Source organism: Papio anubis, chromosome 9 (genome assembly GCF_008728515.1).
Source record: "Papio anubis isolate 15944 chromosome 9, Panubis1.0, whole genome shotgun sequence".
Taxonomy (NCBI): Eukaryota; Metazoa; Chordata; class Mammalia; order Primates; family Cercopithecidae; genus Papio; species Papio anubis.
The window spans coordinates 48192480-48206287 of NC_044984.1; the positions used below are offsets into that span (position 1 = coordinate 48192480).

General features: G+C 47.6%; 1 protein-coding gene and 1 pseudogene across 2 annotated transcripts; both read right to left on the reverse strand.

Annotated features, from left to right (window-relative positions):
• Positions 1–680: 680 nt before the first annotated feature.
• Positions 681–5748, reverse strand: PRR13 (proline rich 13). 2 transcript variants are annotated; one of them, XM_009180830.4, is made up of 4 exons: positions 5498–5748; positions 4570–4608; positions 3510–3883; positions 681–1307 (listed from the first exon to the last, which is right to left on the reverse strand). In XM_009180830.4, the coding sequence occupies exons 2-4, from the start codon at positions 4586–4588 to the stop codon at positions 1260–1262; spliced, it is 441 nt and encodes a 146-aa protein (XP_009179094.2). In that variant the 5' UTR covers positions 4589–4608; positions 5498–5748; the 3' UTR covers positions 681–1259. The 2 variants fall into 2 exon arrangements, with proteins under 2 accessions (XP_009179094.2, XP_031506370.1); XM_031650510.1 differs by lacking the exon at positions 5498–5748 and adding an exon at positions 5299–5387.
• A 5350-nt stretch (positions 5749–11098) lies between these two features.
• Positions 11099–11198, reverse strand: LOC116269022 (annotated as a pseudogene).
• Between the last annotated feature and the right edge of the window lie 2610 nt (positions 11199–13808).

Here is a 13808-nt window from a genome sequence, read left to right on the forward strand (position 1 = left end):
CTGATTTGTAGGGACACATGTAAAAAGTCTTAGCTGAGCACGGTCGCTCATGCCTGTAATCCCAGCACTTTGGGAGGCTAAGGCAGGTGGATCACCTGAGGTCAGGAGTTTGAGACCAGCCTGACTGACCAACATGTTGAAACCCTGTCCCTACTAAAAATACAAAATTAGCCGGGCATGGTGGCAGGTGCCTGTAGTCGCAGCTACTTGGGAGGCTGAGGCAGGAAAATCACTTGAACCTAGGGGGTGGAGGTTACAATTGCGCCACTGCGCTCCAGCCTGCGCAATAACAGTGAAACTCCATCTCAAAATAAATAAATACATAAATAAAAATTAAAAGTTTTAGGAAAAAAATTTTTTAAAAAGAAGTATTATTCAATAGATTTGGGGTAAAGCCCCATATTACTCTCTCATAGCTGATGGGCAGCCAGAGTTAAAAAAACATAAGCTAAAGGCCTATATCCATTGACCCAAGGGAAGACAATAAAGATTCATGCCACTCTGCCTGACCCAATTTTGAAGAGTTCTCCCACTTAAAAAACAGGAATCACACGGTGTCTTCCTCAGTGAAGCTCTGGTTTCCTTCTATAAAATTGATACACTTTAAAGGGCCTGTGGAAGATTAGCAAAAGTTGTAGAATGTGCCATACCCAGCCAAGGTGATAGCACAGGTGAACAGAGACCAGGAGAAATATCTTTATTTGAATAGGACCTGAGACAGCATATTGGGCTAAGGAGGAAAGGTAAGGTTCCAAAATGGCGGTCAAAGCTGATCGACCAAAGGGACTCTACTTCCCAGCAACTTTGCAGTTAGTGCAACCAACAAAAGGCCTGCTGGGGAATGTATTTGCCACTAAATTCCCCAAGTATGGCAACATTACAAAAAAGATAGAGGTTTTTCATCATAATTAAATTTCCGCAAACCTCCCCAATCACAAGTATTATAAGCGGAAGTAAAAAAATCACATTTTACAGATCTCAAACTTGTCTTCAACATTTAGTTCATCATTTTCAAAAAATAGCTCCCCTGCCTAATTCATTAGCTATATGATCTATCCAAGCAGCAACAAGATGGCCAGGCCATGGCAATCCTCTTCCCATTTCCCCTAGCCACTCAGGGCTCAACAGCAGGGTGAGGCTCAGGTGGAGGTAGGGGGTGGGGAGCACAAGGGCTACTTTCCCCCAGTACAACATGGCATCTGAAGCTTGATGGGAGAGCAGAACTGGTGAGACTTGAGGGAAGGGTCCAGGGCCTGTATTCAGTCAGAATCACTGCTGGAAGAGGAGGAGGAAGAGGAGGAGGAATGCTGCAAGGGGAAAGGGGAAAGAGGAAAGAAGCATCAGATCCAAATGACCTTTCATCACTCTGTGGGCCATTCTTTGGTGCCCTACCCCTCTACCCAAGTATCCCTTGCTTCCCTAAGAAGGTCAGGAGTCTTGAACTGACTGTACCTAAACAAAAGCAAGGGTTTCCTTCAGCAGTGAGCACACAGGAATGGATTAAACCATCCTAAATTATCACACAGAATTTTAAAAATTTAACATATTGCCTTTGGAGCAAATTTCCAACTTTCTTTACCTGAATCGATGCCTAGGCAAGGAATAAATTACAGGCCCAAGCATAGTATGGTGCTAGGAAACAGCAGTTACCTTATAAATGCTTATTTATTAGCTGTATGCAAAGTCCTATGATTTTAAGAAATTGGATTCTACAAATCTAAGAAGACAGTAGAAACAGCAGTTGTGTGTGCACGTATCTCTACTTTTTCCAAAGTACAATGGGAAAAAGTGGGGAAGATGTAAGAAAAGGCTGGGAGTTCTATTAAATGTTCCTTAAGCACATACTCCCAGCAATGCTACAGTTATTAAATAAAAACATTTTTCAGTCTCTCCAGGGTAATTTCTCCCCCTTCTTCCCCACTAAATCTCAATTCTCTTTAGACTTCTTTTTTTTTTTTCAGATGGAGTCTCACCCTGTCGCCCAGGCTGGAGTGCAATGGCATGATCTCAGCTCACTGCAACCTCCACCTCCTGGGTTTAAGAGATTCTCTGCTGGGTGCGGTGGCTCACGCCTATAATCCCAGCACTTTGGGAGGCCGAGGTGGGAGGATCACAAGGTCAGGAGATCGAGACCACGGGTGAAACCCCATCTCTACTAAAAATACAAAAAATTAGTCAGGCGCTGTGGCGGGCGCCTGTAGTCCCAGCTAGTTGGTGGGGGGGCTGAGGCAGAAGAATGGCATGAACTCTGGAGGCGGAGCTTGCAGTGAGCCGAGATCGCACCACTGCACTCCAGCCTGGGGGACAGAGCGAGACTCCGTCTCAAAAAAAAAAAAAAAAAAGAGAGATTCTCCCGCCTCAGTCTCCGGAGTACCTGGGATTACAGGCACACAGCACCATGCCCAGATAATTTTTTGTATCTTTAGTAGACATGTTTTGCCATGTTGGCTAGGCTGGTTTCGAACTCCTGACCTCGTGATCTGCCTGCCCCGGACTCCCAAAGTGCTGGGATTACAGGTGTGGACCACGGTGCCTGGCCTTCTCTTCAGACTTCTATCAAATACCCAGAATCAGGAATTAGAATCCACAAGGCAAATAAATTTACTGGGCAGTTAAATGTAAATGGAGGCCTCATCAAGATGCAGATTGGTTTAATCCTTCCAGAGTTGTCCTCAGAGTTGCTTTTATCCTTGCACTTTTTTTTTTTGAGATGGAGTCTTGTCTGTCATCCAGGCTGGAGTGCAGTGGTGAGATCTGGGCTCACTGCAACCTCCGCTTCCTGGGTTCAAGCAATTCGCCTGCCTCAGCCTCCTGAGTAGCTGGGATTACAGGCATGCGCCACCACACCCAGCTAATAATTCCCAAGTGCTGGGATTACAGGCATGATCCTTACTAATTTTTAACGGTCCTCTAAAACAAAGATACTCAGCCTTGGGGCTGAGTATAAAACCTCTTTAGTCCTAGGCTGTTAGAGGCTGAGTCACTGACTGCTCTTGTCCTCACTTTTTCTGCTGGATGATAGGGCAAAGGGCCCATGTAATTAACACAAGGCCCTAAGAACACTGAAAGAGAGAAAGAACTCCAGGAACTAGGGCCATATTATTATTCTGTTAATTATTATAAGACTTTGCTTTGTCAAAGGAATGACTTTAATTGATGTTTTGATAATGTCAGTGAGGGGGTCCAACTTGCTAGAATATGCACCTGCGGGGAGGGGAGCAAAAGTTCTGGGAGAGAGTAGGGCAGAAAAGATTTGGCTTTTGATTCTAAAAATCCATTTTAAGGCTCACCCTAGCTCCCCCCAGATAGGAGAAGCCTGATGTTTCTTTTCAAGATAATCAGATTCTTCCCAGTAGCAATCTTTTACAAAAAGGAAGAATCATCGACCAGAGTGACACAATCGTCATCCCCCACGTCCACAGAATGTGAATCCCCCTCACCCAACCCCTGCCTACCTAGTCCCTCTGAGAGGGCACCCCTTTCCTAGCCAGGCTCCAGAGGGTACTGACCTTGCCACGCTTGTGGTGCTTGTGGTGCTTGTTCATCTTTTTATGAGCTTTCTTCATTTTCTTCTGCATCTTCTTGTCCACTATCACTGCTGGTCCGACCATGCCAGGAGCCAAGGGATTCACAGGAGAGATTCCAGGGGCAGGCGGTGGGTATGGAGGAGGGTAGGGACCCAAGGGTTGGCATCCTGGATACCCTGGCTGTGGCACAGGATGAGGGGGCCCACCTGGGGGGAAAGCTGGATTGCCCTGGGGAGCTCCTGGGGGAGGAGGACAGGGGCCTGAGGGAAAGAGTGGGTTAATAGGTGGTGGGTGGGCAGGATTGGAACCTCCAGGGCACCCGATGTTGGGGATATATGGATTTGGCCCTGGCTGCCCTGGGGGAAGAAGCAGATAATAAACATTAGAATTCCCCAGAGTCTCCGACAACAAACAACAAAAAGAAAGAGATTCTTTCTCACCCAATACTTAAAGGGAAATGGAAAAGTGACAAAGGAGAATAGAGGGTAGGGGAGACAAACCTGAGTTGGGGATAAAAGGGGGAATGTCCCCGGAAGGGCTGGAGAGAGGAGGGAGACAGTGAACTCTGAGGAAGACAAAAGCACTGGTCAGGCCAGTGGGGCGTGGTGGCTCAAGCCTGTAATCCCAGCAGTTTGGGAGGCCGAGGTGGACAGATCACATGAGGTCAGGAGTTCAAGACCAGCCTGGCCAACATGGTGAAACCCCATCTCTACTAAAAATACAAAAAGTAGTCGGGCGTGATGGCGCACGCCTGTAATCTCAGCTACTCCAGAGGCTGAAACAGGAGAATCGCTTGAACCCAGGAGGCGGAGGTTGCAGTGAGCCGAGATCGCGCCACTGCACTCCAGCCTGGGCGACAGAGACTCCGTCTCAAAAAATAAATAAATAAAATAAAATAAAAAAGCACTGGTCAGCTGTAGACTAAGGACTTTGCTTTTGCGGGTGTGGCGGGTCGGGGGTGGGGCAGCTGATAGAGAAACTTCCTGTTACAGAGTCCATCAGAAAAAGGGTTAGGGGTCGTACAGAACCCCCAAACACCTACCGGCATTGGGATTCCACATGTTTAGGTGTGTCCTCCAGCCTGAGGAGAAAGAAATGAGGCAAACAAGATGACAGTCTAGAGGTAGGAAGTGGACTTAGCACCGGAGCCCAGCCCTAACGTCTTCCAGCCCACAGTAGGCTCTCCCACCTGGAGAACTACCACGACTTCCACATAAGACACATCTCTTTTCTGGCTGGGCGCGGTGGCTCACGCTTGTAATCCCAGCACTTTGGGAGGCCAAGGCGGGTGGATCACGAGGTCAGGAATTCGAGACCAGCCTGGCCAACATCGTTAAACCCCGTCTCTACTAAAAATCTAAAAATTAGCCGGGCGCGGTGGCGGGTGCCTGTAATCCCAGTTACCCGGGAGGCTGAGGCAGGAGAATCGCTTGAACCTGGGAGGCGGAGGTTACAGTGAGCTGAGATCGCGCCACTGCACTCTAGCCTGGGCAACAGAGCGAGACACCGCCTCGAAAAAAAAAAAAAAGAAATGTCTCTTTCCACTTGTTTCTTCGCCCTCAATACCTACTTGGTTCCTAACACAGGAATCTAGTTCCCAGGGCCCCTCCACCCAGGTTGAAGCGTCTAACTCTTCGCAAGAGGGCATAGCCCGCGAGTCTCGGCACCCCCATCATTCATCCCCCTTTCCTGGAACTGAGTCCGGAGGCCTTTAACCACCCACAGAGTAAGAAAGGATCTCAAACAACTTTCTCCCTGGGGAGGACCTCACCTCAGGCTAAGAAAAGGATACGCCTGGAGGCGAAGAAGGAAGTTGCTCAAGAACCTCAAATACTTAAATAAAGGGACACAGCCCAATTCCTCCAAAAAAGAAAAAAGGCAAATGAAGATCTTAGCCCCAAGCTGCGAAGGGGCTCTTAACCCAGCAATGGGAAAAGGAAAAAACCCATGGAATTCAGATACCACGTCACCTTTCCACCGCCGCCTGGACTTGATGCGTTCTTCGCAGTCTCGGCGCTTACTTCCTAGTCACACCTAGTCACCCAGACCCCGTGCTTCGGTACCCGCCTCTGCTACTGCCTAATTGGTAATTATGTGGCCACTCGACTGATGATTGGACAACAAACTAATCAATCACTCTGGTCCAACTGAGGAGGAAACGGTTGCCCTAGCTGCAGACCCGAGCCCTTTACGACTAGGCAAGTACTGAGAAGCCGGAAATCTCCTGGGGGCGGAGCTAGGCGGAGAGCGCTAGAGGGGTCGGGGCCAGCTGCTGGGCAAAGTCCTAGAGACACCGAGAAGAAACTCTGCCCTTGCTCTCTGCTAGTCATGGTTCACTGGGTGCAATACCTTGTAAAGTGAATACAGTATGGTAAGTGTTGTAATACAGATATAGACAGAGTTCTCGGCAAGGGCAGAGGAGCTGCTGAGTCCTAGCCCCAAGCCTCAATGTTCCCGGCTCCCTCTTACACTCGCAAGGGAAGCAAACAAACATTCTTGCGGAAAATACAGAGATTTCATAATCGCTCCCAGGATTCCCTCTCTCAATTGCATAGCTCCGCCATCTGTCAAGAAGCCTAAACCAGAAACCAAGGAGGTCTTCCATGATCCCTCTGTCTCCTTCACCTCCCTTACCCCAAATTACCAGTTTTGTCTCACAAATACATCTGGAATCTCTCCACTTCTCTCCGTCTTCCCTGGTCCAAACCTCCCATCATCTCTCGCCTGGATTCATTTCTCCGCTGAATTGCTACAATGGCCTCTTTTTTTTTTTTTTTTTTGAGACGGAGTCTCGCTCTGTTGCCAGGCTGGAGTGCAGTGGTGCGACCTCGGCTCACTGCAACCTCCGCTTCCCGAGTTCAAGCGATTCTTCTGCCTCAGCCTCCCGAGTAGCTGGGACTACAGGCGCGGCTAATTTTTGTATTTCTTAGTAGAGATGGGGTTTCACCATGTTGGCCAGGATGGTCTCCATCTCTTGACTTCGTGATCTGCCTGCCTCGGCCTCCCAAAGTGCTGGGATTACAGGCGTGAGCCACCGCGCCCAGACTTTTTTTTTTTTTTTAAAGAAAATAAGACAAGTGGCCAGGTACCTTGGCTCATGCCTGTAATCCAAGCACTTTGGGAGGCCGAGGCGGGCGGATCACGAGGTCAGGAGTTCAAGACCAGCCTGGCCAATATGGTAAAACCCCGTTTCTACTAGAAATACAAAAATTAGCCGGGCGTGGTGACATGTGCCTGTGATCCCAGCCACTTGGGAGGCTGAGGCAGGAGAATCGCTGAACCCGGGAGGCGGAGGTTGCAGTGAGCCGAAATCGTGCCACTGCACTCCAACCTGGGTAATAGTGAGACTCCGTCTCAAAAATAATAATAATAAACAACGACAACAAAAAAATCACACACAATACAATTAACAAACTTGACCTGATGAACATACATTGAACCATGCTCTCAAAACTTAATGACTGCTAATTCTCCTTAAGCATGCTTAGAGCATTTATAAAAATTGGTCACATTCTAAGTTAAGCATGTCTCAACTGATGCAATTCAATTTTGAAAGAACTGTTCAATACATATTCCCTGACCACGATGTAAAATATAAGCAAACATACAGCTAGATTTTTTTTTTTTAGAAAAAAAATTGTTTAACTGTCATCCAGGCTGGGCACAGTGGTTTATGCATGTAATCCCAGCACTTTGGGAGGCCGTGGCTGGAGGATCACTTGAGGTCAGGAGTTCAGGACCAGAATGGGCAACTTAGTAAGACATCATCTCTACAAAAATAAAAAATTAGCCGAGAGTGGTGGTGCACGCCTGTAGTCCCAGCTACTCAGGAGGGTAAGGTGGGAGGATCACTTGAGCCTGGGAGGCAGAGGTTGCAGTGAGCCCAAATCACACCACTGCACTCCAGCCTGGGTGACAGAGCAAGATTTGATCTCTAAATAAATAAATAAATTGCCTTAAAATAACCACGGAAAGAATAAGCCATGATGGAAATTAAATACTTAGAAATAAGTAGGTGGGCACGGTGACTCATGCCTGTAATCCCAGCACTTTGGGAGGCCGAGGTGGGTGGATCATGAGGTCAGGATTTTGAGACCATCCTGGCCAACATGGTGAAAACCTGTCTCTACTAAAAATACAAAAATTAGCTGGGTGTGATGGCACATGCTGTAATCCCAACTGCTCAGGAGGCTGATACAGGAGAATCGCTTGAACCCGGGAGGCAGAGATGGCAGTGAGCTGAGATGGTGCCACTGCACTCCAGACTGGCAACAGAGCAAGACTCCGTCTCAAAAAAAGGAAGGAAGGAAGGAAGGAAGGAAGAAGCAGGCCGGGTGTGGTGGCTCACGCCAGTAATCCCAACACTTTAGGAGGCTGAGGCAGACAGATTCCTTGAGTCCAGGAGTTCAAGACCAGCGTGGGCCACAGGGGAAACCCTGTCTCTGATACAAATACAAAAATTAGCCGGGTATAAAAATACAAAAATTAGCCGGGTGTGGTGGCTCACACCCAGTTGTCCCGGCTACTCAGGGCTGGGGTGGGAGAATCACTTGAGCCTGAGAGGTGGAGGTTGTGATGAGCCAAGATCATGCCACTGCACTCCAGCATGGGCAAAAGAGCACAAAAAGAAATAAGCCATAATGAAAATATTAGATCCAAAATTTGTGGGATATAGGCAGAACATGGTAGCTCATGCCTGTAATCCCAGCATTTTGGGAGGCTGAGGCAGGTGGATCACATGAGGCCAGGAGTTTGAGACCAGCCTGGCCAGCATAGCAAAACCCCGTCTCTACTAAATATACAAAAAAATTAGGCCAGGCGGGGTGGCTCACGCCTGTAATCCTAGCACTATGGGAGGCTGAGGCAAGTGGATCACAAGGTCAGGAATTCAAGACCAGCCTGGCCAACATGGTGAAATCCCATCTCTACTAAAAATACAAAAAATTGTCTGGGCACGGTGGCTCACGCCTGTAATCCCAGCACTTTGGGAGGCCAAGGCGGGCGGATCACGAGGTCAGGAGATCGAGACGATCCTGGCTAACACGGTGAAACCCCATCTCTACTAAAAATACAAAAAAAATTTGACGGGCGTGGTGACGGGCACCTGTAGTCCCAGCTACTCAGGAGGCTGAGGCAGGAGAATGGCGTGAACCTGGGAGGCAGAGCTTGCGGTGAGCCGAGATCGCGCCACTGCACTCTAGCTTGGGCGACAGAGCAAGACTCCGTCTCAGAAAAATAAATAAATAAATATATATAGTGTGTGTGTGTGTATGTGTGTGTGTTTAGTAGAAATGGGGTTTCACCATGTTGGCTAGGGCAGTTTCAAACTCCTGACCTCAAGTAATTCACCCACCTTGGCCTCCCAAAGTGCTAGGATTACAGGCATGAGCCACCAGGCCTGGCCTGTTATTTCTTGACTTTTTAATAATCAGCATTCTGACTGGCATGAGATAGTATCTCATTATGGTTTTGATTTACATTTCTCTGATGTTCAGTGATGTTGTGCTTTTTTTCATGTTTGTGGGCTGCATGTCTTCTTTTGAGAAGTGTCTGTTCATGTCCTTTGCCCACTTTTTAATGGGATTGTTTTTTTTTTCTTCTAAATTTGTTTGAGTTTATTGTAGATTCTGGATATTAGACACTTTGTCAGATCATAAAAATTTTCTCCTGTTCTGTAGGTTGGCGGTTTGTTCCGATGTTAGTTTCTTTTGCTGTGCAGAAGCTCTTTAGTTTAATTAGATCACATTTGTCAATTTTTGCTTTTGTTGTGATTGCTTTTGGTGATCTCATCATTAAATCTTTGCCCCTGCCTATGTCCTGAGTGGTATTGCCTAGATAGTGTTCTTTTATTTTGAAATAATTTTAGACTCACAAGAAGTTGTAACATTTACCCAGCTTCCCCCAGTGATAGTATCTTACATAACAAGACTGCATTTTGGCCGAGTGGGGTGACTCATGCCTGTAATCCCAGCACTTTGGGAGGCCGAGGCTAGTGGATTCCCTTGAACTCAGGAGTTCGAGACCATCCTGGTCAACATGGTGAAATCTTGTCTCTACAAAAAATAGAAAAATTAGCTGGGCGTGGTTGTGTGCACCCATAATCTCAGCTACTCAGGAGGCTGGGGTGGGAGGATCACTGGAGCCTGGGAGACAGAAGTTACAGTGAGCCAAGATCATTCCACTGCACTCCAGTCTCACTCACAGAGTGAGACCCTGTCTCAAAACAAACAAACAGGCTGGGCGCGGTGGCTCATGCCTGTAATCCCAGGACTTTGGGAGGTTGAGGTGGGCAGATCACGAGGTCAGGATTTTGAGACCATCCCAACGAACATAGTGAAACCCCATCTGTACTAACAATAAAAAAATTAGCTGGGCGTGGTGGCACACACTGTAATCCCAGCTACTTGGGAGACTGAGGCAGGAGAATCCCTTGAACTAGGGAAGCAGATGTTGTAGTGAGCCGAGATCGCACCACTGCACTCCAACTTGGGGGTGACAGAGCAAGACTCTGTCTCAAAAAAAAAAAAGTTTGCCTACTCTAGAAGTTTATTTTTTCTTTTCTTCTCTTTTTTTTTTTTTTTTTTTTTTTTTGAGACGGAATTTCGCTCTTGTTGCCCAGCCTGGAGTGCAATGGTGCCATCTTGGCTCACGGCAACCCCGGCCTCCTGGGTTCAAGTCATTCTCCTGTCTCAGCCTCCCAAGTACCTGGGATTACAGGTATGCACCACCACGCCTGGCTAATTTTGTATTTTTAGTGGACACAGGGTTTCTCCATGTTAGTCAGGCTGGTCTCAAATTCCCGACTTCAGGTGACCAGCCTGCCTCTGCCTCCCAAAGTGCTAGGATTACAGGCACGAGCCGCTGCACCCAGCCCAGGTTTCTAAAAAGTGTATTTACATGCCTAATACATCTCCAGGAGCATGAAATCACTACTCATAGGAATATCATATTAGGCAAACATTGGATTTGGTAAACTCATCTTCACAATTGGAACTTTCATATTTTATCATTTTATCACAGAATCATGGAACTATAGGGTTGGAAATGACTTAGAGAAACATTTATTCAATTTCCTGAGAAAAATAAACTTTCCTAAGAGTTCACAGTTAGGAGAGACAAGATTATAACCTATATTTTCTGGCTTTTAGCGATTATTTATTTATTTATTTATTTATTACTCTTTTGAGACAGAGTCTCATTTCTGTCACTTCCAGGTTGGAGTGCAGTGGGATGGATTCACTACTGCAAGCTTCAGCCTCCTGTCTATCACGCTAATTCTGCCTCTGTTTTGCTGCCTAACCAACCCTTATATTTTAGTGAGGAGATGAGGTTTCACTGTGTTAGCCAGGATGGTCTCTGACCTCCTGACCTCATGATCCTCGGGCCTGCCTCGGTCTCCCCGGCAAGTTGGGATTACAGGCGGAGCCACCGCTTCCAGCCTAGTGCGGGATCCCTCTATAAGGCCATATTACAAACACTCCATTCAAAAATACAGAAACTGTAATACCAACACTCCCCTTGTCTTTTTATTTATGGCCTCTCTGATGTTTGGGATATGGTCATTGTTTGTTTAAAATACGGAATGCTTCACAAATGTGCATGTCATCCTTCCACAAGGACCATGCTAATCTTCTGTGTTTTTTTTTTTCCTTTGTTCGTTTCTCATGGGAGGCTCACTCATCCAGGCTGGAGTGCAGTGGTCTGATCTCAGCTCACTGCAAACTCCACCTCCCTGATTGAAGCTGACTCTCCATCCTCAGCTCCCAGTGAGTAGCTGATCATGGGTGCACCACCATGCCCAGCTAATTTTTGTATTTTTAGTAGACACAAGGTTTGTCATGTTGGCCAGGCTGGTCTCCAACTCCTGACCTCAGGTGACCTGCCTTCCTCAGTCTCCCAATCATAGGCTTATATTTATTTTATTTTTATTTTTATTTATTTATTTATTCTCTTTTTTTGAGATCGAGTCTTGCTCTTGTCAGCCTAGGCTGGGGTCAGTGGCTGGATCTCAGCTCACTGTGGTGGCCCGGCTTCCCGGTTCCCGCTGGCCGCATTCTCCTGCCTCAGCCTCCGGTAGCTGGGACTACAGGCCACGCACCTCGCCCCGCTAGTTTTTTATTTTTTGGTAGAGATCGGGTTTCACTCCATTTTAGGCTTGTGGATGGTCTCTCGACCTCCTGGATCTCGCTGGGTCTCGGCCTCCCAAAGTGCTGGGATTACAGGCTTGAGCCACCGCTGGCTGGCCTATTTTTTTTTTTTTTTTTTTTTGAGGACAGAGTTCACCTCTGTCGCCCAGGCTGGAGTGCAATGGCGCACCTTTGCTTCACTGCAACCTCCGCCTTGCCGTGGTTCATGATTCTCCTGCCTCAGCCTCCCAAGTAGTTGATTTCAAGTGTGCACCACCACACCAGGCTAATTTTTGTATCTTTGTGTCTTTTTTTTCTTGGTTTTGAGACAAAGCCTCAGCTTCTGTTGCCCAGGCTGGAGTGTAGTGGGCGCTGATCTCGCTCACTTCCAAGTTCATCCCAGGTTCATGCCATTCCCTCTGCCTCAGCCTCCCAAGTAGTTGACTACAGGCTCTCAGCACCATGCCCGGGCTAACTTTTTTGTATTTTGTAGAGATAGGGTTCCATCAGAAAGTTAGCCAGGATGGTCTGGATCTCCTGATCTCATGATCCACCCGCCTTTGGCCTCCCCAAAGTGCTGAGATTACAGGCGTAGTTTCTCACTGGGCCTGGCCCACTTGCTTTTTTTTTTTTTTGAGACGGAGTTTCACTCTATCAGCCCCAGGCTGGAGTGCAGTGGCCAGATCTCAGCCTCACCACAAGCTCTGGCCTCCCGGGTTCACGACTCTCCTGCCTCTAGCCTCCCAAGTAGCTGGGACTACAGGCTCTCCCCACCTTGCCCGGCTAGTTTTTTTTTTGTACTTTTTTAGTAGAGAGGGGGTTTTAAACATAACTAGGGATGGTCTCTGGATCTCCTGGACCTCGTGATCCACCACCGGCCTCCTGTAAAGTGCTGGGATTACAGGTTTGAGCCATCACAATTTCCGCCAGCCAAATTTTTGTATTTTTAATAGAGATGGGTTTCACCATGTTGGCCAGGCTGGTCTCAACTCCTGATAGGTGATCCTACTTCTGCTCAATAAAATGTTGGATTATAAAAGAGCCACCACCACCCATATAGGTTTTATTTTTGATTGAACATAGCCTTATGCTCATCAGCATGTTTGTACATTCTTTTTCTTTTGAGACGGAGGTCTCGCTTGTCGCCTGGCTGGAGTGCAGTGGTTTGATTCAGCTACTGGGGAAAGTCTGGCCTGGTTTACGCCATTCTCCTGCCTCAGCCTCCCGAAAGTAGCTGTGATTCATAGGCGTCATTTAATTTAGCTATTTTGTATTTTTAGTAGAGACGGGTTTCACCAGAGTTAGCCAGGATGGTCTCATCTGCTGACCTTCGTGATCCGCCTGCCCTTCGCCTCCCAAAGTGCTGGATTACAGGTTTGAGCCACTGTGGTTCGCCTTTCTTTTCTTTCTGTTTTTTCTGAAACAGAGTCTGCATCCTCCCACTCCCAGGTTCATGGATTCTCCTGCCCCCAGTCTCCTGAGTAGCTGGATTACAGATCGGCACCCACCATGCCCAGCTAGTTTTATATTTTAATAGAGACAGTGGTTTCACCTGGCTGGTCTGTATTGGTCTCAACTCCCTGACCTCGCGGGACCCTCGGGCCTCCCAAAGTGCTGGAGATTACAGGCGCATGCCACTGGGCCCAGCTTTTTTTTGAGAGGGACTATTGCTGTGTCACCTGGGCTGGAGTGCAGTGGTGCGATCTCGGCTCCCTACAACCTCCACCTCCCAGGTTCAGCCATTCTCCTGCCTCTAGCCTCCCAAGTGGCTGGGACTACGGCATGCCACCATGACCTGCCTCTATTTTTGTAGAGATGGGTTTCACTCCATGTGGGGCTTGTGGCTGGTCTCTGAACTCCTGACCTCAGGTAATCCATCCACTTTGGCCTCTGGTCAAAAATTTTTGTGAGTGAGGTCTGTCATCCTAAAAATTTAAAAAAATAAAGAACATCCAAAGAGTACTGTTTAGCCTAGATTAGGGGAAACATAAGCTGCCAGGGGGTAATTATAGTAGTTGGGGCCTGCAAGTCCTAGGAAGAAGGAAAGAGAAGGTGCCCAGAAGCAGGCCTTGCCCATCAAAGTATGATGTAGGTTGATTAAGAAAGGAAAAGAAGGCCAGGCGTGGTGGCTCACACCTGTAATCCCACCACTTTG